The sequence below is a fragment of the Desmodus rotundus genome, chromosome 10, assembly GCF_022682495.2.
Source record: "Desmodus rotundus isolate HL8 chromosome 10, HLdesRot8A.1, whole genome shotgun sequence".
In the NCBI taxonomy this organism is placed as follows: domain Eukaryota; kingdom Metazoa; phylum Chordata; class Mammalia; order Chiroptera; family Phyllostomidae; genus Desmodus; species Desmodus rotundus.
In genome coordinates this window covers 40189551-40214250 of record NC_071396.1, presented here as the reverse complement: position 1 = coordinate 40214250, position 24700 = coordinate 40189551, and the positions used below count along the sequence as shown (strand labels likewise).

General features: G+C 46.9%; 1 protein-coding gene across 7 annotated transcripts in view; it reads left to right on the top strand.

The window, feature by feature from the left end:
- The first annotated feature begins 1304 nt into the window (after positions 1–1304).
- Positions 1305–24700, top strand: part of LOC112296372 (zinc finger protein 354A) — a 73811-nt gene continuing 50415 nt past the window's right edge. The window contains exons 1-6 of one of the 7 annotated variants that reach the window (XR_008425260.1): positions 1305–1457; positions 2423–2510; positions 6375–6501; positions 7706–7801; positions 11626–13260; positions 14339–19866. Coding sequence is in view for 6 of the 7 variants with exons in the window: in XM_053912339.1 (XP_053768314.1) it covers positions 2478–2510; positions 6375–6501; positions 7706–7801; positions 11626–13196 (1827 nt within the window). In the remaining variant the exon portion in view is untranslated. Of the gene's footprint in view, positions 1458–2336; positions 2511–6374; positions 6502–7705; positions 7802–8038; positions 8122–11625; positions 13768–14338; positions 19867–24700 lie in introns of those variants that run through there. The other 6 variants (XM_053912341.1, XM_053912339.1, XM_071219477.1 and 3 more) reach the window with 6 other exon arrangements.

Below are 24700 nucleotides of genomic sequence, written 5' to 3'. Positions count from 1 at the left end.
CACGCTGTCCCTGTGTAGTCAAGCTCTCCCTCCTCTCCTAACCCGTCAGCCTTGATATTTCTCCACCCGCAGAGTTCTGCCTTTTCCTGAATGTCATATAGACGGATGCATAATGTATATAAATGTTTCAACCTTGTTTTTCTTTTAGCGTAATGCCTGTGCGATTCATCCATGCTGTTGTGTATATCAATAAAGCGTCCCTTTTTATTGCTGAATAGCATTCTGCTGAGTGGATAAAGCCACCACAAACATGCATATAGGCTTTGTGCTACCATTTCTCTAGGGAAATACCCAGAATTTTCCTGGGTCTACATATAACTCTACATTTAAATTTCTTTTAAAAAAATCACCAAACCATTTTCCAGGGTGGCTGTAAAATTTTAGAGTCCCACCTACAACCTGTGAGAGGTCTAGTTTCTCTGCATCCTCACCAGCACTTGGTATTGTCGCTGCGTAATGGTATTTCATTGGGGTCTAAGTTAGAAGTTTTCTAATGGCTAAAATATCGAGCACATTTTCATGTTTTTATTTGATATCTATATGTCTTCACTGGTGCAATCAATGTTGAAATATTTCGTCCATTTTTGCTGGATCCAAAATTATTTTTAAGTGAGGTTTTTTCACTTATTAAAAAATGAGTTTATTAAAATCATGAGTTTATTTCACACATATAGGTTTGTCTTCCCACCACTTGCGTTTGTCTCACCACCATTACTGCTCTGTCCTGTAACAACATTCCATACGCACACAACACCAAGCGAAGGGGGGAGTTCCATCCTTACGCACTCAACAGGCGTATTGGACAACACATTCTTGGCAATGGAACTTGGCCATTTATTAGACATGGTAGAGAAAGTTCTCAGTATGCATTATAAAAAGGACAGCCAGATGGATAACACACTGTTGAAAAGGTTACATAATTCTGTTCATGGCTTGCTGTCCGTTCCCTTCCTCCCCCAAAGTTCTGGAGAGCAGCGATCAATGAATGATCTCCGTTTTGTCCATCCGCATACTTCCAGCTGCGTACAACTGGCTTAGCACACATACACTTTCGGTGAATGGCTGGAGGGGAACCTCCTCTTCCTTACCGAGGACCCGGGAACCCGGGAACCCAGGCCTCTGCGAGACACTCCCGGCGGCTCCAAGTCCGGGAGTGGGGTGTAGGGACCCGCAGACTCGCCAGCGCCCGGGCTCACAGACAGGCGCAGAGAACTACACTTCCCAGAATCCTCGGGTCCTCGCGCGGGCGACATCTCCCAGAGCGACTAGCGGCCGCCCCTGCCCCGCCCCCTGCCCCGCCCCTCCCGGACCTGCCGCCCCAGTAAGAGGCTTCCCCGGCCGGAGAGCTACAGGAGTCTGGAGCGGAGGCCGCCCTCCGGCCGGGGAAGTTCCGGACCCCTCCGGCGGAGCGCGCCCGGCGGAGGCACAACCCCCGCAATCCCCGAGGCCTGGGCGAGGTGAGTGGCGGAGGTCGGTGGGATGCGGGAGGGAGGACCGGGGCCTCGGGAGGATGCGCCGCACAGGCCCGAGAAGCGCGAGCGGGGCCTTTGTGGGCGCGAGCGGGCCGAGCGCGGGGCACCGCAGCCCCGTCCGCCTGCCCCCGGGAGCTGCCCTGCAGACGTGCCCTTGTACGCGGCACTTTGTCCCTGATGCCCCAGGCCCCAGCTCCCTCCGGCTTCCTCCCGACCATGCCCAGCGCGCTCCCCGCCCGGCCCCTGCCGGCCGTCGGTGGACGAGAGCGAAGGTGTTTCCTCCCCGCCCGCCGCCGCTGCCCTGCCGCGGCCGAACGGTCTGTTTTCCGGGAGAAGTGGATTTCCCACTCCCCCCAACGGCAGGGTCGGGACTCCGACCCGGGCCTTTGTTTTCCGCGCCCAGGGTTCCGAGCGCGGCCCCCTCCCCGCCCTGGGGCAGCGGATGTTACCCTCTCCGGCGCCGTTCTCTCTGAGCGTCTGGAAATCAGTTCCTTGACAGCAAGGAGGGGCCCTGGATGGGGAGAGCTGGTGACGGAGAAAGTTGTCGCGAGCGAGCGCGCAGAGTCCAGAGGGGTCGCGCTGGAGCCGCGGTGGGAGCCCTGGGCGCCGTCCTCACTCGGCCCTCGGTTTGCCCGTCTGTGAAGTGGGGGCGCCCGCGGCGCTGAGGGGGCTGAACAGCGCGGGCGGGGCCTGGCTCGCAGCGAGGCCCGAATTCGCTGCTGCTGCTCCTGCTAGGTCCTCTCTCTCTCCCCGAGCCTGGGGAAAGTTGGTGCCCACACCGGGTGGCCCAGCCCTTCTCTCTGGTCCTGCTTGCTCCTGGCTCCTCCCGACTTGTCTCTCTGAGGGCGCGTCGGGCATCCACAGGTGGCCTAAGGATTTGAGAGCTGCCGATTCTGGCGGCGGAAAGTGGAAGGGGCTTCTCTCTCCTGGCTCCCGTTCTCTTCTGGCAGATCTGCCTTCTGGAGACTCGGCCTGTCCTCAGGGGGAAGAGCGGCGAAGGAGGACATGGCTCCTGAGCAGAGGAAAGCAAGCTGTCGGGTGAGTTCACTGTATCTCAGGCCTTAGGGACAGGTTGCTGTCGTCGTGTATTTGTTTTTGTTCGTTTTCTCTTTTCTCCCCACTGCAGTTCTCTACCCAGTACAGCCTCCCCCAGGGCTTGGAGCCCAAGCCCTTTTCCCTTGGAAGAGTTGGTGCACCCACCAGGGTGGACCATTCCGTAGTGAATGCTTGCCTCCTCCCCAATCCGTGTCTAGTGGCCCCCTCTTCTTCCCGTCACAGACACACTTTTTGGCATTAATCTCAATTCAGTGCATGATTACTAATTTGACAGGTAAGATGCCACACATCTGACATCACTCGGGGACAGAACAAACATCCCACCCCGCAGAGTTACTGCCCGGCCCTGCCTCCCTGGCTCACCCACATCTCCCTCCCTCCCCTTGGCAAGAGTACTCTGCTTTTTCTTCCCACCCCTAAGAGTCCTGGTGACACCTCCCCAGGCTTCTCCAATCCACAGTTTTAGCTTTTCACTCCCTCTTAACTTTGGGGGTTGTGTGCCTTGCTTCTCCCACTCTTGAAAACGGATCTTGACCAGCTGCTTTCATCTTTATGTGTGGGAATGAGGGAGGGACCCATCCTGTGAGCCAGGGCTTGAATACAGGATCGCTGTGTTGGAAGGGACACAGTTGGAGAGGTCCCTTGGCTCCTCGGGAAGCAGCAGGTGGGGGGGGGGGGTTCATGGGATACTGGTAGTGGAAAGGCAGCGTATACAGTGGTTAGGAAGTGGGGCTTTTGAGTCGGATGGCTGGGTTTGAACCCATGTCCTCTGCTGCCCTGTATGGGTGTTGGGCAAATACCTCCACCTCTCCTTATCTGGTTTCTCACCTGTAAAATGGGCACATGAATTGGAGCGTGGAAACTGTTTAGATCGAGGCCAGGCAAAATGTGTGGTTGTCATGGCAGCCGAAGGAGGTTTCTCTAGTAACAACAGCATGGAAGCTGCTATGCAGTGCTCCCAGGGCCCTACTCGTCCTTTCTTCACTTGTCCTCATCTAACAATGACAGGTAACGTTGCTGGGCGTCGTCCTGACGGCTTTACCTTTGTTCTCACGACAGCACAAGTCCAGTCGCCTGCGTTCACACCCCAGTATGTGGGGCTCTAAGTTCCTGCTTACTGTCCCCAGTCGCCGCTCTGGTGGCCTTTCCGAACGCAGGGCAGACCCAGCCGCCTGTCACTGGGGCTCTTCCGCGCTGTGATGTCACCTTCTAGACCCACAACATTGGGTGGTGTTTGGCCTTAGGGGACTAAGAATTGGGCCTCCCGCTGCCTGTGTGGGCCGCTTGTTTCCACGGCTTTGCTGATCCATCCCGACAGAGCCGCTGTCTTGCCCAGAATCTTCACACACACCCCCACCCCCCATCCGGGGTGCTAGCAAACCCTGTACTGCATTCTCCCTAGCCTTGCCCGCTGCCCGGACCTGTGTGGAAAACTCACTGCCGACAGGACATTTATGACCAGAGAGAGTACCCTGCGTACTGGATTTTAAAAGAAAAAGAAAAACTTTAAGAATTGCCCTGCCTCTGTCACTGATAAATGAGGTGACCTGGGTGTTGACTGCCCTGGACCTCAAGGTCCTCTCTCTAAGGGGAGAGCTGAAGGAGGCGGCGGCCTGCAGTCCTGCCCGGCCACACTTTGTCTTTCATGGTCCAGGTTATCTCATGGGTTTTTCTTCTCTACCAATTGGACTGGAAGTTCTTTTGAGGACAGGACCATTTTTCATATTCTGCATATGCCAATAAATTACCTTCTTATACATGTATTGAACATTCACGTTAAAAATTCACAGAATAAAAAATACATGTATAAGGAAGAAATTAAAATCACTCTTACCCGCCCTGGCTGGTGTGGCTCAGTGGACTGAGTGCCAGCCTGCGAACCAGAGGGTCCCCGGTTCGATTCCCACTCAGGGCACATGCCTGGGTTGTGAGCCAGGCCCCCAGTAGGGGGCATGTGAGAGGCAACCACACATTGTTTCTCTCCCTCTTTTCCCTCCCGTCCCCTCTCTAAAAATAAATAAATATATTTTTTTAATCGCTCTTATCATAACCTCTGGAGATCATCATTATCGTCCCTTTGGTGTGCTTCCCTTGGAATCATTTTTTATGAACCTTTATTTATGTGTATATATACATATCTTTGTATTTTACCATTTTCACTTTTTATTGTGCAAAAAGATACATAAAATTTACTGGTTTCAACCCTTTTTGAGTGTATGATTCAGTGGCATTCGGTACATTCACGTTGCTCTGTGACCATCACCACCATCCACCTCCAGGTAACTCATTGATTTGCTAACCTGTGAGGTGGGCACTGACGGGCGGTGTTGCAGAGTGGATCACAAGGGCACCTTGGACATTCACCTGGATTGGAAGTCCATCTCTACCACTGAGCATCTGTATATTGTGATTTATAATATAAAATACATATTTGATCTCGTCCCAGTTTCTGGCACATAGCTTCCAAAGCACTTATAATTCCCTAAGTGATTAGTAATAGTTGGGTTATTTATCAGAAATAACTTAAAGGCAATAAAGGTGAAATGGCTCTGTTTTGTCATTCCTAACCAGCCCTTTCAATCACACCAGACTTGACACCAATGAGGTGACTTGAGGACTGGGGTTGGTTGCCAGAGAAGCCAACCCTGATGAGAAGGTGGGAACTTTCAGCCTTCCACCGCGTGGCCTGCCTTAGGCTGCGGGATGAGTCAGTCCTGTCTGTAGAATTCCGTCAGTCATGCCAGTGATTTCATCCGTCAGGCTCTCCTACTGAAACCTTCACCAAAACCCAAAAGGTCAGGGTTCCCAGAGTTGGTGAAAGTGTCACCGAGCAGCACTTGAGGTCCTGCTGCCCGCAGCCGCCCTTTAGGCACGAATTGCAGACGAAAAGGTTTGGTGATAAAGGAAAGGAGTCTTATTCAAGAGCAGTCACTGAATCCCTCAAGTCACAGCTTTAATCACTTAAGCCTATCAATTATAGCTAAACTCCAGCACCTGAGTTGTAGCTTTTCCCTGTTAGTTTTTAGTTATTTTGTTTCCATAAGGTTAGTTTATATACTAGAAACAATGTAATGTACAAAAACTACCCAATTTTGGAAGAACGACAGGCTTCTGGCTCAGAGCCGATCCCCTCGAGAACACCCAAGGAATAAAGCTGCCACACTCTGCCAGGCCAGCCCGATCCCAGGCTGTGCCCAGAGTTCCTTCCCATACAAAATACTGTCCGTTGGGAAATGCAGGCGGCTGCAGCACCATCATCCCCGCATCGCAAGGAAGAGGAGCCTAGATAGAGTCTGAGTCTGAGCCTGAGCCTGAACCTGAGCCTGAGCACTAGCTCAAAAGTCAGCGCTCTCATCCTGAGCCACAGGGCCCGCCCTCGTTCCTTCTATTGGCTCTGGGCGCATTCAGCTCAGCCAATCCCGTCCTAGACTGCCCAAGTGGCCTCGCAAACTCCTCCTACGGCCCCGCCCTAGTTCTCTCCAGGGATATGCGTTCTCTTAATCAGATCTCTCGGTATCAGAGTGAACAGAGTGAACGGAAGGAGATTCCAAGTCAGTGGGCGTCTCCTAAGAGGGTGTGGCAGCTCCAGGCCCCTTCCCCCAAAGCCTGCACTGTGCATCTCTTCGTTGGCTGTTGTAGCGTTATATTCTTTTATAATAAACTGGTAATCTAGTAAGTAACCTGTTTTTCTGGGTTCTGGGAGCCACTCTAGCACAGTAACCGAACCTGAGGAGTAGGTTGCGGGAATCTCTGAACAAGCATTGTATGGTAACCCACCTCCTCCCCGCCGCCCCTTCTTCACTCTGTGACGGGGTCCTGGCGAGCCGGGGTGGCTTGTCGTGGCAGGTGTCAGTGACGTTCGAGGACGTGGCGGTGCTCTTCACCCGGGATGAGTGGAGAAAGCTGCGTCCGTCTCAGAGGAGCTTGTACCAGGATGTGATGCTGGAGAACTACCATCACCTGGTCTCGCTGGGTGAGGACGTTGTCCCCGCGGTGCAGAATTTAGAAATGGGGTAACTCAGCACCCGCTTTCCTGGGTAAAAGCTGTGGGTCCTGAGAAACTCTGGCCGAGTTTTGCCTGAGGATTGCATAACTAGCTCTCCAAAAATAATAGGAAGAACCTTTCCCCTTTATATATAGGCATGGAATTGCCCCAGGGAGGCGCAGCCTGCAGTTGCACGGTGGAGCTTGGCTCCCACTTCAGGCATCGTGTTCCTGTGTGACTCACCTTGCAGCAGAAAGGTTCCTCAGCCCTCTTCACTGACCTGCCACTGCCTTTCCCAGTCCTCTTTTCCAGCCGAGAAACTGGGGTGACTTAGCACCGGCTTTCCTGGATAAGAGCTGAGGGTTGTCCAATAAACTTTCACTGAGTTTTACCCCGAGACTGTCCTTACGAGATCTTTACAAGTAAACCCTAAAACCATCCTCCCCCACGCACGGGGAACTGCGGCCCGTGTGGGAATGGAGGAGGTGGTGGTGGTAATCATCCCCTCTCCGCAAAATTACACATTAGAACTTTCCTCACAGTTCAGGCATTATTTCTTTGCAGCTATTTCTTTTCATGCGTGTGGTTTCTTTGCCCTTGTCGGCGGGGGGCTTTGTTCAGGCTGGACCCACCACGTGCCTTTCCCACTGGCCTTTTGCGGGGATCAGCAAACATTTTCTGTAAAGGGCCAGGAAGAGACACTTTATGCTTTGTGGGCCACATACTGTTTCTGTAACATATTCGGCTTTTTTAAAACCACTCTTTGCTCAAGGGCCATACGTAAACAGACGGTGGTCTCGATTTCGCCTGCGACCCAAAGTTTGCTGACCGCGGCCACCGTGAAAGGGAGTGAGGAGGTGTTTTCTCCTTGTACATGATCCTTCCCACAGATGCCGTCAGTGAGTTTTAGTTCAGTCTGCGCACCTAACACATTGTGCCTTCTGTGGGAGCCAATGGTGCCCTCTCAGTCGAGGCTGCGTGTTTACACTGTGTCCCGACTACACAACTAACTATTACGTAGTCGTGTCCTGCAAGTCCCTTCCGTCTTCCTGACGTGCCTCTCACGTCACGGGGACACAGCTTGAGCACCCCACTGCAGCTTTTGTGCCCTCCCCTCAGCTTTCCACTCAGCTCTGGGCTAGCTTTTTGTGTCAAAGCAAATCCAAGTCTTTTTCTTTCTGTCTGTGAGCAGGACTCCCATTTTCCAAACCCCAAGTGATCTCCCTGTTGCAGCAAGGAGAAGAGCCCTGGAAGGCGGAGGAGGGCCGTCCCGGAGGCTCCTGTCCGGGTGAGTGGGGCCGAGGGGCCCGGGGATCCCCGCAGGCAGTGGTCTGGCCACTGGAAGGCGCAACATGGAGACGACAGTCTCGGGAAAGTGTCCCCAGGGTTCTCAGGCCTCAGGAAGTGCTGGAGAGAGAGGCACTGAGGACCCCAGACACGAGTGTCCTCTTTCCCCCCACCCCCCACAATCGCTTCACAAATGAATCCGCAGGGTCTCTCTTCTTGTCCTTTCCTGGTGTTTCAGAGGAGGCGGCATTCTCACGCGCTCACTCAGCCAACATGGTGTGTTAAGGAGTTGCCAGTAGTTCCTGCTGACGGAGGCTCAGGGTGTGTACTTGGGGAAGGAACGAGACGAGGAGAGAAGCTACTTTGGGAAACTTGTCGGGGGCTCTGTTATAAAGTGCTTTGGTGCAGTTCTTAGAGATGTGACCTGTCCCATGGCTGACAGCAGAGGGTTTTAGGCAGAAGAATTATATGGTCCTTGATATTTTAGAAAAATTGGTCTGAATCAGAAACAGTTTAACATCGTCTAGTAAAGGCACAGCTGAAGGAGCTGTGGGTTGTCCCTACTCTGCCACACGGTCAGAAAGCGAGCACCAGGTGTGACAGCTCCCCCCACGGCACGGCGAGTTCTGGAGTGTTGTTGTGATGTGTCCCCGTTTATGTCTGAAGAAAATTGTGTGGGTGCTTGTCTACAGGTGTAACTTGCAGGTAAATACAGAGAGAAAGATGAAAGGCATAGCTTAGCTGGTAACAGTTATGTTTGGAAGGGGATCGAGAACGGGCGGGATAAAAGGGGGCTTTATGTACATGAAGTCTTTTAATTTTCACATGGAGAATTTGTGAAGTCCTTAGTAGCTTGATGTTAACAAGAGCAGTCCCTTTGGAAGCACTGCAGGGGACAGATTGAAACTGAGGCAAATGAGTTAGACATGGGGAGTTCCCAGAAACTTGTGCCCAAGGTGTAACTGGGCCTGGACAAAGGCGCGTGCGCCTTCCTATAACATATGAGGCCCTAATATGATTGGCCCCTACCTTTTGCTCCAGTCTCATTCACCCTTTTGTCTCTTGCTCACGCACTTGGGCAACACAGGTCCATGCTGGTCCTCTGAAGTCACCACACTTCTGCGTTTTCTGTTTCGTTTGCCAGGGAAGCTCTTTCTTCACCTATCCATATGGCTCTTATTTATTTACTTACTTATTATCTGTCACTTCATTTTCCCCCTTCCCCTCAGCACTCACATACACACAGACCAAAGTGTAAGTTCCAGAACTCGGTCTTCGTCATCACATTGTCTACATTCCCTAGAACACTACCTGGCCCATAGGGGGCACTTCATAACTGTTCGTTAATGGAAAGGATGTCTACAGCACACGCAAAGAAGAAACGTGAGAAAACACGGAGTAGCCCAGAAACTGCACAGAGTTCAGCATACCTGACAAGAGGCCAGGGGAGGGGGAGGACAAAGGCGGCGAAGGTCAGGTTGGAGAATACCTCGATCACCGTGTGAAGTACTCTGGACCTTCTGTATAAATCATTAACGATGAGTTGGAGGATCTAAGGAAGTTTGCAACATGATAAGATACTGGTTTTAAGATTACTCTAGCTACAGCGTGGAAACTGAATTGGCAGAGAGCAAGACATGAGACAGGGAGACTATTTAGGAGACTATGGGAGACTGCAGTGAAGCACGGGAAACAAAAAGCCGTAAGCACCTGTGCCCAGGTGCGCAGGGCTCTGGTAAAGGTGTTGGTCACAAAACTGCAGTCCTTACAGACAGGCCTCAGGCAGGGTCTCTAACTGTACCTTGTTACAGGCTAGAATCCAAACTGCAGAATTTTACTAAATATACTGAACCTAGAACCAGCATGCTCCAATTTTTTGTGTGTATGCGACCGCCTTCCATACTTTTGCCCAAATAATGTATTGAAATTTGATCATTTCATTTATCAAGACTTAGATGGAAAAGGAGGTAGGAAGTTGTTGGGCAGAAAGTAAAAAACTCCTCTTTCCCTTACGATAAGTAGTAAAGATATGGGTGCATATAAAATTAGTCAAGGAGGGAGTGTAGAGTAAAAAAAAAAAAATCCAAAACCCTGGGGAATACTAGTTTTAAAGAGGGAACAGAGAAAGTTACTCGTGAAGGAAACTGAGAAGGAATCCTGGTAGAAGGAGAAAAGCGGAAAGCATAGCGCATTATGTTCACTGGGCACAAGGCCTGTGTACGTAGGGAAGAAAGCTCATGTCACATGGAATCTCGAGTACCATGAGCTACAAAGGGGCCCTTTAAATGCTTGCCTCTAACACAGGAGAAAATGCAAACTGTGTGCATGACCATGCCCCTGGCAAGATTTAATACTCAATGAATTGTGTTCTTACCCAATTTTAATATTCATTGAAACCAATTCTTTTTTTTTAAAGATTTTATTTATTTACTTTTAGACAGTGGAAGGGAGAAAGAGAGGGAGAGAAACATCATGTGAGAGAGTGACATTGATTGGTTGCCTCTCCCCTGCCCCTAGCCGGGGCCCTGGCCTACAACCCAGACATGTGCCCTGACCGGGAATCAAACCAGTGACTTTTTGGTTTGCAGGACAACACCCAACCTACTGGGCTACACCAGTCTGGGCGAAATCAATTCTTTCTTTACCACTCTATCCTGTTAGTTTTCTTTTACCCTTTCATATTTATACCTACCTTATTCTTTTTCTAAATTTACTTTTATTTTATTTTATTTTTTAGAGAGAGGAGGAGGGAGAAAGAGGAGGAGAGAAACATTGGTCAGAGAAACATTGATCAGCTGCCTTCTCTAGGCACCCCGACTCAGGGCTGAACCCACAACCAGGCCTGTACCCTGAATGGGAATCAAACCGGCGACTTTTTGGTTTGTGGGACAATGTACAACCAACTGAGCTACACTGGCCAGGGCTATGCCTACCTTAGTCTTGATTTTTGACTCCTTTCTACTTTGCTTGCACAGTCTCATGCTTGATCCATGAGCAAGTCTGCCTTCCTAGCTTGTGACTCGGCTTCCTGTCTACCTGTAACTCCTCTATAGATTACTTCAATAATGCCTTCCTGTTTGAACTGGCCCTGGAACCCTCCCACCACCGTGTAATGCACTGATCTGTAAGGCAACTTGTGTGTGTGTGAAATTACTGTATAAATAATTGAGACTATATATATAAGTACTTAAGGAAGATCAACAAAACTTGTATATATTTTGGATGCCTTCAGGAAGACCTGGAGGTAAACAGGGCATGCGAATTTGTTTGTGAAGAACCCTTCCAGGAGCAAAGGAAAATATTTAAAACACTGGTAAGTGCTATAATAAGGGGAATGAACTACGGAAACTCAGAGTGAAGAAAAGACTCAGAGCTAGGTTTTGAAGTGAATCTAAAGGATACAGAGGAATTTGGCACGAGGGAAAGGGAGGGAGACTTTGCAGGTTAGGAATGATTGCAAAAAGAAGAGACAAGTCGTGAAGATAATGTAGGAGTCTCACGGGCTTTGGACTCTGATCGCGGACTGCCTTTCCCAATTCATGCTCTCCTTTTCTCCATTCACCAGTTCTGCTGCTCACTCACACTCACCCTCTTCTAAATGGACTTGTTTTATTACTTTTTCCTACCCTAGTACTTCAGCTCTCATTGATTGTTTCTCTATACTGCTTAAAGTTCCTAAAATTTTCCTTTAACCATATTTGGGGGCAGATACCAAGATCATATTTAAATATCATCAATATTTATCTATTCTATACAATTCTATTCAATTTTGTCTCTGTAGCCAAATGCTGTATCACATGAAACATCTTGGGTTTTCCCCTCCAGGACCAGGATGGAAGAGCAGTCACAAAACCACCAAGTCAACTCAGACGCAAGGTTCTTCATTTCAGGAGCTGGTAATGAAAAGATCCAGGAGGAATGGACCCTGGGACTTCAAATCAGAAAATCCCTGCATGTATGAAAACAGATTAGAGAGAAAGCAGAAGAAAAGTGAGAGTGTTCAGATATTTTCAGTCACCCAGAAAAACATTCTGACTGTGGAAAGAAGACATAAAAATACTGAATTTGGCCAAGACTTCAGCCCAAAGTCAGTACTTACTAGGCAGCAGATGGTTTCTAGTGAGAAAACACCACCAAAATGCGAAATACAAGGAAACAGCTTCAAGAAGAATTTAAATTTACTTAGTCAACCAAAAAGCAACACAGCAGAGAAACGCTATAAATGTAGTATATGTGAGAAAACCTTTATTAACACTTCATCCCTTCGTAAACACGAGAAAAACCATAGTGGAGAGAAATTATTTAAATGTAAAGAATGTTCAAAAGCCTTTAACCAAAGTTCAGCTCTCATTCAACATCAAATAACCCACACTGGAGAGAAACCCTACGTATGTAAAGAGTGTGGGAAAGCCTTCACCCTTAGCACATCCCTTTATAAACATCTAAGAACGCACACTGTGGAGAAATCCTACAGATGTAAAGAATGTGGTAAATCTTTCGGGCGAAGGTCAGGCCTTTTTATACATCAAAAAATCCATGCTGGAGAAAACCCCTGTAAGTACAACCCGGGTAGGAAGTCATCCAGCTGCAGCACCTCTCTTCCGGGCTGCCCGAGAACTCATGCCAGAAAGAAGTCCTACTTATGTAGCGAGTGTGGCAACACCTTTAAGTCTAGCTCGTCCCTTCGTTATCATCAGAGAATTCACACAGGAGAGAAGCCTTTCAAATGCAGTGAGTGTGGGAGAGCCTTTAGTCAGAGTGCGTCTCTTATTCAACATGAAAGAATTCACACTGGAGAAAAGCCCTATAGATGTAACGAATGTGGAAAAGGCTTCACTTCTATCTCACGACTTAATAGACACCGAATAATTCATACTGGGGAGAAGTTTTATAATTGTAATGAATGTGGCAAAGCCTTGAGTTCCCACTCGACACTCATCATTCATGAGCGCATTCATACTGGAGAGAAACCATGTAAATGTAAAGTGTGTGGGAAAGCCTTCAGACAGAGCTCAGCTCTCATTCAGCATCAGAGAATGCACACTGGAGAAAGGCCCTATAAGTGTAATGAGTGCGGGAAGACGTTCCGGTGTAATTCGTCCCTCAGCAATCACCAGAGGATTCATACCGGAGAGAAACCATATCGATGTGAGGAGTGTGGGATATCTTTTGGCCAAAGTTCAGCTCTCATTCAGCACCGGAGGATTCACACAGGAGAGAAACCCTTTCAGTGTAACACGTGTGGGAAGACTTTCAGACAAAGCTCATCGCGTATTGCCCATCAGAGAATTCATACCGGAGAGAAACCCTATGAATGCAGTACGTGTGGGAAACTTTTCAACCACAGGTCGTCTCTTACGAATCATTACAAAATCCACATTGACGAGAGCTCCTAGAAGGTACTCTTACACGTGCGACAGCCTTAAACCAAAGCTTTCCAGAGTACGTGGCAGTGATGGGGTAAGTGTAACGGATACATAAGAGCCTTTCTATAATGTAGTCGTCAGATATTCAATTCCAAGGATAAGTCTTGACTACATAATAGGTCATGAGGACAGTGGAAAGTGTTCGTGTCTGTCGGACGTGACTTTTAACATACCCTGAAGCGCACTCACAACGGCAGCCTGGACATTGGGCAGTTGTGAGCATCGTTTTATCTCTGCAGCAACGCACACTAGATACCGGATGTGATTGTCAGAAACATCGGGGCCAGGGGTGGGTGTGGACACTGGATTTCTCATTAAAAAAAGCTATAAACTGGTAATGCTTTTTAAAATAACATCCTAATGGCATATAAAAGATATGATCTAAGAAAGTATACGTTTTTAGAGAGAAGGACCAAATAAAAGATAAAAAGAACTGTAAACTACCTCTCGGTTTCTGGGGTTTGTCCTTTTCCTGACCTGATGTCAAACTTTGTGCATGGATTTCATTTAAAAATAGAAATAAAAGTCTGTTTTCTTCCTTTGTTCCAGTAATTGCTATGGGTTGGGTATTTTCTACCCAATTTGTGATTCTGTCCTCAGAATATTTTGCTGTGAAGTTATTTATTGTGGGAGTACACCTGCCTCACACTGTGAACTTGCATCTTGGGTATATTAAGTGGAAAATGAACAATTATTTCAAGTTTAAAGCTATTAATATATATGCACATATATTTATTTATTTATTTATTTGCAACAGAGGAACTGTCAAAAGTTTAATGAACCTCAACATCTGTGCCAAAATATTGAAAGCACATCAATAGTTTCATGGTACAAAAAAATACGTTATCCTTACTCATTTTCTGTAGTGTCAAACAACTTCAGGAAAACAAAGTGAGCACTTACAAACAACTCAGTAGGTGTTTTTTTTGTTTTGTTTTTTTGTTTTTCTTTAATCCCAGCTTTGGGGCGGATGCCGTACTTCATGGCGGGGAGGTTTAAGAGGACATGGGCCGTAGGGAAGCCATGAATTGGAGGAAGTGGTGGGGAGTTCAGGGACTAGCAGATGAGTAGGCAAATTATTATGTCACAGTATGTAAATATGCTTGTTTTAGCAGGCCAAGAGGTAATTTGGGGCAATGTACTGCAATGCAAGAATGTGGAGGTTGCGCAGGATGAAAGAAGAGGAAATTGAACCTGACCCAGCAAACCTGGAAATGTGAGAGAATGCTTTCCGGAGGCAGTGACACCTGAGCCAGGATTTGAAGGGAGAATAACTTCCCGGAGGGTGAGATAAGCTTTTCAAAGGAGAAGAAATTGCGTGTGTAACGACACCTTTGTGGAAACGCCAGTGGAGCCAGTGAGCAAGACAACGACCTGCTAAAGGTTAAGCAGAAGGCAGAGGCCACATAAGAAAGGCCTAGTTGCCTCGCTGAGACGTTTGCATTTCATTCAGAAGTTGATGGAGTCAAAGGTTTTAAGGGAGGGAAAATGTGCCAACAATGTGGAGGACGAAGAAGGCCAAGTAGGTAAGTACTGTGCTTGCCTTCCTCCGTGACCACACAAAATGAGAACCAAATCACAGAACAACCACCTCTGAGCACCACCTGAAGACCAGATGAGCAGCACTCCCGTGACAGGATGTGAAGAAGAAACCATGTTGAGGCTGGGGCGGGGGGTGCAGGTGGAGAGCAAAATGGGCTGGTCCCGTACCTGTGTGGCAGCTTGGCCATGGAGGTCTCCACTAAGGAGTGAGAGGTCCCCACCTCACATCAGGTCCCCCCGCCTAGGCCAGCAGTGCCAGAAAGAGCCCACAACGTGTGGCTGTGGAAAGCAGCGGGATTCTGTCCAGGTGAGATGGAGGGCTGCTGTAGCCCTCTTAAAGGCTTCCTCTTAAAGGACCACGCACAGACTTACTTCCTGCGGGACTGAATTGCCCTAAGCTCCGGTACTGATGCAGCACATCTAAAGGTGCCAAGGACATAAAGGGAGGAAACTGAATGGTCTGGCTTGAGGGCTAGGGATAAAGGGCCAGCTCTGTCCCAGATGGACGTGCTGGCCCTGTTCCTCTTTTGAGCCCTCCCCCCAAACACAGCAGATAGGTTCCCTATCTGAGTCTATCAATTTGGCTAACAAGTACTCTCCCCACTGGGGTGATTCCCTGTGGCTTCACCACACTCAACCCTCTCACCTGCCCGAACCTCTTTCAGTGGTTGTTCCTCACAGGCTGCTGACATTGGGCCACTCTGGGGTTTCCTAAAGTCTCTCCAAGGTCCAAAAATCCCAAACAGGCAGTGTCTGGCCTTGGCGTGCTCAGTAACTCTCGCTAAGTGGCCCCAAGCTTGGCATTAGTAGCAGCTGGCCTCTGTTCACAGCACAGGCAGCATGAACCTCAGATCAGTTTGTAGCTCCTGCCAGGTGGCCGCTGGCCAGGCACAGGCCGCATCTGACCTGGGTCTGCACCCAGGAAGTTCTCTCATGAGGCCACAGAGCCAGCACACCTGATGGACAGCTTCGGACCACACAAGAGCACCACCCAACTACTGCCACAAGAAACACACCCTAAGTGTGAATCCGCAGGACCAGAGCCCTGCTAAAATGAACCCTGGTCCCTGGGGCCAGCTTCTGCACCACAGCTAGGCCAGTCTTCCAGCCAGATGGCCTCAGGGCCACCCCACCCACAAAACACCTACTATATATGGCCACCCTTCCAAGACTGGGAGACAGCAGATCTGCCTCACAGATAGAAACAAACAGAGAGAGGCAGCCAAACTGAGGAAACAAGGACGTCCCACGTGAGTGAACAGGACAAAACTTTCGAAAGAACTAAACAAAACAAAGGCAAGCACTCTATTACATGTAGAGTTCAGAACACTGATTATATGGGTGCTCAATGAACTTAGGGGAACACCAGATCAACTCAGTGAGAATTCACACAGAGAAACCATAAAAAAGGACGAAGCTGAAATGAATACAATAAAACGAAGAGCACATCAGATAGAATCAACAGCAGATTACATGAGAAAAAAAGACCTTTATTAACTGCAGTATGAAACGTTCAACATCAAAAATTATGGAAAGTCGATATGAATCAGAATATATGAGTATTCACCATTAAAACAGAGATAGGGGATTAACTCAACTGTAAAGATACAAAGCTATACATTTTCTGCTTACAAGATGTAAACAACAATAAAATAATCACAGCAGCGGTTGTCATTGTTGTCCATACTGTATCTTATCGTCATATTTTCATCAACCCAAATCTTCACGGAATTCTAACCGAATATACCGGGAGTGTTTGCTGATTCTAAAATTGCAAATGACTTCGCAAGTGCTGGGGCAAAACACTGCGATAATATAAAACTCAGTAGCTAATTTATTACAGAAATTACTAAAGCTCTAAAGTGCCTTATGCTCCTACTACTTAAGACAAGATGTAAGTGATACAATGCAGAAAAAATTTCCCTTCGCTTGTGTACTGTTTTTCCCATGGAAGTCTTGCTTAGAAGACTATTGCAAGTAAAATCCCTTTCAGATAAAACATCAGAAACAATGTACATTTTTTTTCAGACATTTACTTTGTTGAGTTAATGAGGAAAATGCCCTGATTTGGGTAAATTATACAAATGTGAATTTTAATGGGCGTGCAAAAGTCCAAACCATTTATTTGAAGTTGAAACAAAGTCTAAAGGATTTTATGGAATGTGTCGGTGGTCCTGCCCATATTTTGCATAATTCTGTACAGACATGTGATATCCTTTCCGCTGATAATGATGTAACTAACTAGCATCTAAACATTCAAGCAGTTAAAAGGTTTTGTGATTTGGTTTGCATTTAATAATCTTCAATTCTCCAGCATTCAGAAACTTGGTTGGGCTTCCAGTTTTAGCTACAACACGTAAGCAGCACGGACGCCATCACTCCTTACAGGGAGAAAAATCTGGACAAGCTGGAAATCAGTGGCTTTTATCTTCTTGAGAACGGAAGCTGCTGGGTACGTTGAAACCCTGAAACCCGGAGAGACCGGCACACACAGAAGACAGTCCAGATCTGCTCAGCTGGAATGGAAGCTGCTGCAGTGATAACCCAGTATGAACATTTGAACAGTAATTTCGTTGAATGGCTGAAGGCTGAGTGAGGACTGGCGTGGGAGTGAGAAATTCTTGGGGGCCACAGTTTTAACGGATCTCCCGTGTCCATTGGCATCAGCTCCAAAATCCCTGCATATTTACATGGTGGTGACCTGAGAAATATCCTCTCGGGGCTCTGGCAGGGAAAGGGTAGCAGGGTGAGACACGGCCAGAGTCATCAGTACCGAGAAGGTCTACTCCCCACAGTAGCATGTGGCACAGAAGCAAGTTCCCCCTTCTCTCTGGGTGGGGGGAAGACAATGGCTTGCCAGCTGGTCAACAAGACTCCTATTTCTTGGTGTCTCCACGTGTATATTTGGGATTGAATTGGCACCCAGTCAGCCCACGCACGTTTTCCTATAACTCTTTCCTTGTACTCATATATCTGTAACAAAGTTGAATATCTTAACCCTTCTTAAGTGTCCGATTCAGTGGCATTAAGTGCAATTATGTTGTTTTACAGCTTTCACCAGTGTGCATCTTCAGAATGTTTTATCAACCCAGACTGAAACTCTTTACCCATCACACAGTGCCCATGGCCCCTCCCTCCAGGCCGTGGCGACTGCCATCATACTTTCTGTGTCTATGAACTTAACTACCCTTGGTTAACCTCATATACACGGAATCCTACAGTACACGTCCCTGTGCGTGTGGCTTATTTCACTGAGGATGATGTTTCCGGGGTTCACCGATGTAGCGTGAGTCAAAATCCCTTTTTAAAGGCTAATAATATTTCATTGCACGCATATACCACATTTTGTTTACCTACTCACCCACCGTTTTTCATAACTTTTTAAAATTTTATTTTTCATTTATAGCTCACATCCAATACAATTTTATATTAGTTTTACATGTATGGTATATTGGATAGACAATCAGGTAGTTTACAGAGGAGCCCCCCTGATACGTAAAGTACCCACCTGGCGTGGTACACAGGTATTAAAATATTGCGGATTATATTCCCTGTGCTGTAGTTACATCCTCATAATTATTTTGTAACTACCCCTTTGTACTTAACCCTTCCACCTTTTCCACCCAGCTCACCATGCCCCTTCTTGTGCTTCTCTTACTGTTGTCCATTTAGTTTGTTCTTTAGGGTCCACATTCAATCATGTGGTACCTGTCTTTCTCGGACTTACTTATTTCGCTCAGCATAATACCCTCTAGGTCCAAACATGTTGTTGCAAATCGTAAGATTTCATTTTTTCGTGAGCGAGTCATATGTCATTGTATGTGCGTACCACGGCCTTCTTATTCACCAGTCTATCCACGGGCACGGGGCCGCTTCCCTATCTTGGCTACTGTAAGTAATGCTGCGATGAACATAGGGGTGCGCATCGTCTTCTGAATCAATGTTTTGGGCTTCTTTCGGGATATGCCCAGAAGTGGGGAGAAGATATTCTCCAATGATACACCCCATAAGCAGTCAAGTGTAGACTGGTGCAGCCACTGTGGAAAACAGTATGGAGTTTCCTCAAAAAAGTAACCGTGTAACTTCCCTTTGACCCAGCAATTTCACTTTTGGGAATATATCCTAAGAATCCGAAACACCAATTCAAAAGAATATGTGCACCCCTATGTTCATAGCAGCATTTTGGACAGTCGCCAAATTCTGGCCCAAGTGCCCATCAGTAGGTGAATGGATAAAAAACCTGTGGTACGTTTACGTAATGGCATACTACGTGGGTGATTAGTGATGAGTATTTCTTCACATGTCTGTAGGCCACCTGTATGTCCTCTTTGGAGAAGTGTCTATTCAAGTCCTTTGCCCATTTCTTTAATTAATATATTTTATTGATTATGCTATTACAGTTGTCCCATTTCCCCTTTTATTACCCTCCGCCCTGTGCACCCCATCCCACCTGCATTCCCCCCTTTAGTTCATGTCCATGGGTTGTACATGTAAATTCTTTGGCTTCTACATTTCCTATGCTATTCTTACCCTCCGCCTGTCTATCTTCTACCTACTATTTATGCTACTTATTCTTGTACTTTTCCCCCTCTCTCTGCCTCCCACTCCCCCACTGATAACCCTCCATGTGATCTCCATTTCTGTGATTCTGTACCTGTTCTAGTTGTTTGCTTTGTTTTTCTTTTTGTTTTAGGGGTGGCGTCACACATGCTGCGCTGTGATGCTGTACGTGGGGGAGGGTCCGAGAGGGAACTGTGCCGCTTGCTCCACTCTCTGCCGGCTTTCAGTCACTTCCCCCACTACCCACAAGCGAACTGGGCCTCTCTGGTGCTGATTCCCGGGTGGGCTTGTATACGTTCTAGGACCCTGTGGGTCTCTCCAACAGACTCTCCAGTGAGTCTGGGAGTTCCTCCCGCTGACGCCTCAACCCCCACAGGTGTTGTCAGTCAGAGGTTTGAGGCTTTATTTCCCTGCTGGAGCCCTGGGCTGTGGGTCTGTCTCGCTCCCCAGTTGTTCCCCACAGTTTATCTGCACGGAAGTGTGGGACCCCCGGTCCGCCAGCCACTGCCTTGCTGGGAGTCCTCTCCGCCCGGCTGCCCATCTCTGCCCCTCCTGCCATCTGGGTGAGTGTTTCTTCTTTAACTCCTTGATTGTGGGACTTCCATACAGTTTGATTTTCTGGCAGTTCTGGTTGTTTATTGTTTTTAAATTTGTCGTCCTTCTTTTGGTTGTGCGAGGAGGCACCGTGTGTCTACCTACCCATCCATCTTGGATGAAAGTCCCTTTGCCCATTTTAAATTGGGTTCTTTGTCTTCCTGGTGTTGAGTTGCATAAGTCCTTTATATATTTTGCAAATTAACTACTTATCAAATGTATCATTGGTGAATATGTTCTCCCATATACTTGCCTTCCCTTCTTATTGTGTTGATGGCTTCTTTTCCTGTGCAGAAGCATTTTTAATTTGAAGTAGTTTCAATGGCTTATTTTTTCTCTTGTTTCCCTTGCCCAAGGGATCGGCAAAAATATTACTGCATATGTTTTCTTCTAGGATGGGTATGGTTTTGCAACTTCCATTTAAGTCTTTCATGGACCTGGGGAATAGTATGCTAAGTGAAATAAGCCAGTCAGAGAAAGACAAATAGCATATGATGTCACTTATGTGTGGAATATAATAACAGAATAGAACCAGAGGCATGGGTACATGGAACAGAATGGCATCTCCGAAGGGAGAGGCGGTGGGGAGGGGCTAGAAGAGATTAGCCCAAGAACATACGTGCGCGTATGCAGAGCCCATGGACACAGACAGCAGTCTGGTGAAGGCCCGGTGGGGTGATGGGGGCTCCGTGGAGGAGGGCAAAGTGAGGGAAATGGGGGACATCTGTAACAGTGCTGAAAAACATAAGTGAATATCAAAATTGCTAAGAGTAAGTAGACCTTAAATTCCCTCATGAGAAGAAAACAATTCTGTGTGGTGACGGATCTTAATTAGACTTCTGGTAATCGTTTCAGAACATATGCAAATATCCGATCATTATGTCATATGCCTGAAACCAATATGGCATATGTTAATTGTACCTCAATTTTTAAAAAGACCAAAGTACATTTGCAACAGGAGTATCAGTATCTGTAATTGTCCCAAAGTGGAAACCAGCCAACAGTACATACATATGGAACATACTCATAGAACTGTCTCGTGTCTTACAAAAAACCACACAGGTAGACCTCTTCGCATTCAATAATGTTTAATTAACCTGGGTTGCCGATTATCGCACCCATTGGACTCTAGGCTGAGCTGTCATTCTGATAAGTCACCTGTCTAGTCAGTTGAGAGTCTTACCATCTAGGTCACATTACCTCAATCTTCGAATTCTCCTATTTGGCTTAACAGAATGTGTTCTTACGAGTTATTCCAGTGATTATTTTTGAAACGTTACCTCTTATGAGATCATTTCTTCTCATTCTTTTTAAGATGAAAGATGATGTAAGTAAAATTTTATGTGATCTCTTTATCTATTTTTCCATTTGTGAATATGTATCCATGCATAATAACATATATAAATACATATGCATATACATGCATATAATATGTCATTCAGAGAAGCCATAAAAAGTTTTGCATTATTTATGCAAATGCATGGCTATATATATTATTGCTCTATGCAAGTCTTAAAAATGAAGAAAAAACACCCAAAGATTTGTAACTCACAGAAAGCTTACAGTGTTTTTTAAACTATTTTATTTTATTTTATTTTTAGAGAGAGGGAAAGGGAGGGAGATAGAGAGGGAGAGAAACCTCACTGTGTGGTTGCCTCTCAAGCGCCCCCTACTGGGGACCTGGCCTGCAACCCAGGCATGTGCCCTGACTGGGAATCAAACTGGCGACCCTTTGGGTTTCAGGCCAGCACTCAATGCACTGAGCCACACCAGCCAGGGCAGCCTTCAGATTTTTATTTCATGCAATAGACAGTTTATTTATTGACTTATTGTATATGAGAGAATTATTGACATAAATTGATTGTTTTGGTTTCTGAAATCCTTACCCGAACACCTTCCCTTTATCAATCACAGATGCATAGTGATGTAGGATGATCATGCAGGGATGCAGACAGAAACAACCATTGTCGGCCTGTATTCTTTAAAGTGGCCTCTTTAAACATGTTTCAGAAACAAAAGCAGGTAAAGGCAAAGTATTTTATGAGTCAGAGCTTAGTTTTTGTGAGAAAAGAAATAAGACCAATAGGAAAGAATGGCCATAATAACACATGGGAAAAAGAACTGAAGAAGATGCCGACTGCATGGAGGAGGTGGGCATGTAGCCTGACCTCAGAGACACTGGAGGGCCGTGACATGAAGAGAAGGGAGCAGCTGGGGGTTCCCAGGAAGCCAGATCCAGCCTTCAGTCTTTCGGGCTGCCAGTGAGCATCTGGCACCACTCGTGTTCTGGCAGGTGACTTCGTGGTCCTCAGTCTTACGTCTGGCAACCCCCCAAAGCTGTGTGCATCCTTTCAGCACAGGTCCAACCAAAGAGAGGCCCACACTTGTTAAAACTTGCTTCATCCATCTGAATTGTTCGGTTTTCTTTGGCACAAGACACTTAGGACGTTTCCTCAAGGAAACGTGAGGAGGCTTGTTACGCGGAGAGAAATGGTGGTCAGGACCAGGGAGAAGGGAAACTGGAGAAACCAAGCACCGATGTACACACAACTTTGTGTGTGTGTGTGTGTGTGTGTGTGTGTGTGCCGATCTATGTAAAACTTCTAGATATCCATGTTTGACAGTACAGGTCTAGATACCATTAAAGCCTAGGTCTGGTGATAGAATTCCTACCTCTAATTCAACAACCTCCCTTCATTCTACAAAGAACTTTTTAACTTTTATGCATTTTTATGTCTCTTCCTTGTCCTTTTTGTTGTATGCTTTTCAATCCATCTCGTCCCAAATCATTATTCCTCCATATGAGTTTCCCAAATTTGTTGATTGAAAGGGCAAATATTTGTAATGTTCTTAATTTATTTGTCTTATCTACTGATCACCTCTGGCATTTAACCTACAGGCAGTGGAAGCCCCCCTTTCTGGGACAAAAAAAGAAATAGCCAGTACTGGATATCTGATTCAACTGCCTACTTGTGGGGGTCTTTGAGATAAATATTTTAATATGTCAGAAAATAATAAGCAAATGTTTACACCACACCAAATTCAGACTCTTCCATAAGCTCATAAAAATATTTATGCTTTCTAAAAGTGACATACATGTTTTGTTTAAAATTATGAGCACACCAATTTCTTCTTCCAGATATGAAGGGCCACTGTTGAACTGAGGTGGAAATCCTAGTTCCATTTATGTTCATCTGAACCATTACCGGGGTGGTAATGTTTGGGGAAAAAAGGAGTGGGCGGGCAAGACAGGAGTGTAAGCTTGCAGGGTATTCATGGCTGTGCCAAATAGCCATCTACTGTCTGCAAGTATATTGTAATGAAAGTTCCATGAAGTGAGTAAAGGAGGACCTCGAGGATGGAGAAAGGTTTCCTAACACAACCCTCAAAGTGATATGCTCTATCACTGTCACATGGTGTCACCAAAGGTCCATGACTTGTCACAGTCCTTTTCTCTCAGTGTAGAACATGAGAAATCATCTCAGCTCTACTTCTTTGTACTACTTCTCACCCTGCTTCAAACTTTGGTTGTATGTGGGAAGCCCTGTCCGGTGGAGCACTCCCAGCCACGGAGGAGAATGAGTTGTCCTGGACACAATCTCTTGTTCCAGCAGGGAAGGGTGTGGTGATTCCCTGTAGTGGAGAATGCCCCGAGCCCTTCTCTGAAATGGCTTTCATTGGGATCGGTATGCGCAGGGGTGTACAGTATGCATACAATGCTCATTGATCAATGTCTCAAGGCTATAGTTATAGAAAACAGACATTATCTATAGATACCAACTGAAGGAACACAGAGATCTGCCTCAGGCCAGGGTCTGTTAGACACGCTGACGCCAGATCATTGTTAAGCCCGTTCATGGGATGAGGAGTTGACTCCTTCTGCGTTTGGACTTCCATATCTGATTCCTGGCCACAGGGCTACCCAAAGCAAAGCAAGCCTCAAGGGATACAATGCGTTCTTCAGGCCCGATCTCCCACGGGAACCCTCAGTGCTGGCACCGGGTCATGCCTGCCTCCAGCATTGCTGGCGTTCCGGTAGAGACTTGCAGGCCTCTTTCCAGGCCTTGCTTGCATGGACGGGGCTACAGTCTCTGATACCACACAAAGTCGTCCCCAGCAGTTGTATTTCTAGTCTTTAGGATTCCTCCTAAAACATGGTCATTATTCCATGTCCTTAATTGTTAGGTAAATGTTTTTTTTAATATTTCAGTGCCTCTGTACTAGGGATTCATTTGAAAATTGATATATTCACTCAGTGTAATGTGCTTTTCTGAGAAAGGCACAGTGAGATTGTGCTGCATTTGAACTGAATTGCTCCGGATGAAGAGTGTGTTGAAGGAGCAGTTATGATGTAGCTAGTGTTTGCTCAGCGTTGAGACCTAAATGGTGACGATCAATCAGACTCTGGGCATGGACTTCCCACCAGTAGGGCACCCCATCCATTGGCTTATTAGAAGAGATCTACAATTTATTTCCTGTCCAGTTTATTTATGCATGAGGCTTACTAGGCGATGTATTTGAACTATTTCCATCAACTATGAGCCAGGCTTTAGAGATCGGTAAATGTGTAAATCCGTGCTTTTAGAACTCCAGGTAGCCAGACTCTGCTGAAGCTACACTTGGAGGTACGATCTGGACAAGTAGAGGATTTCGTGAGGACGGCGATATGACCAAAGCTTCAGAAATGTTATAATGAGCCTACAGAACTTGCAAGGTGTTTCTACAGGCAAGAAATTATACATATATGTAACTGAAAACATGCCGACCACCGCTCCTCA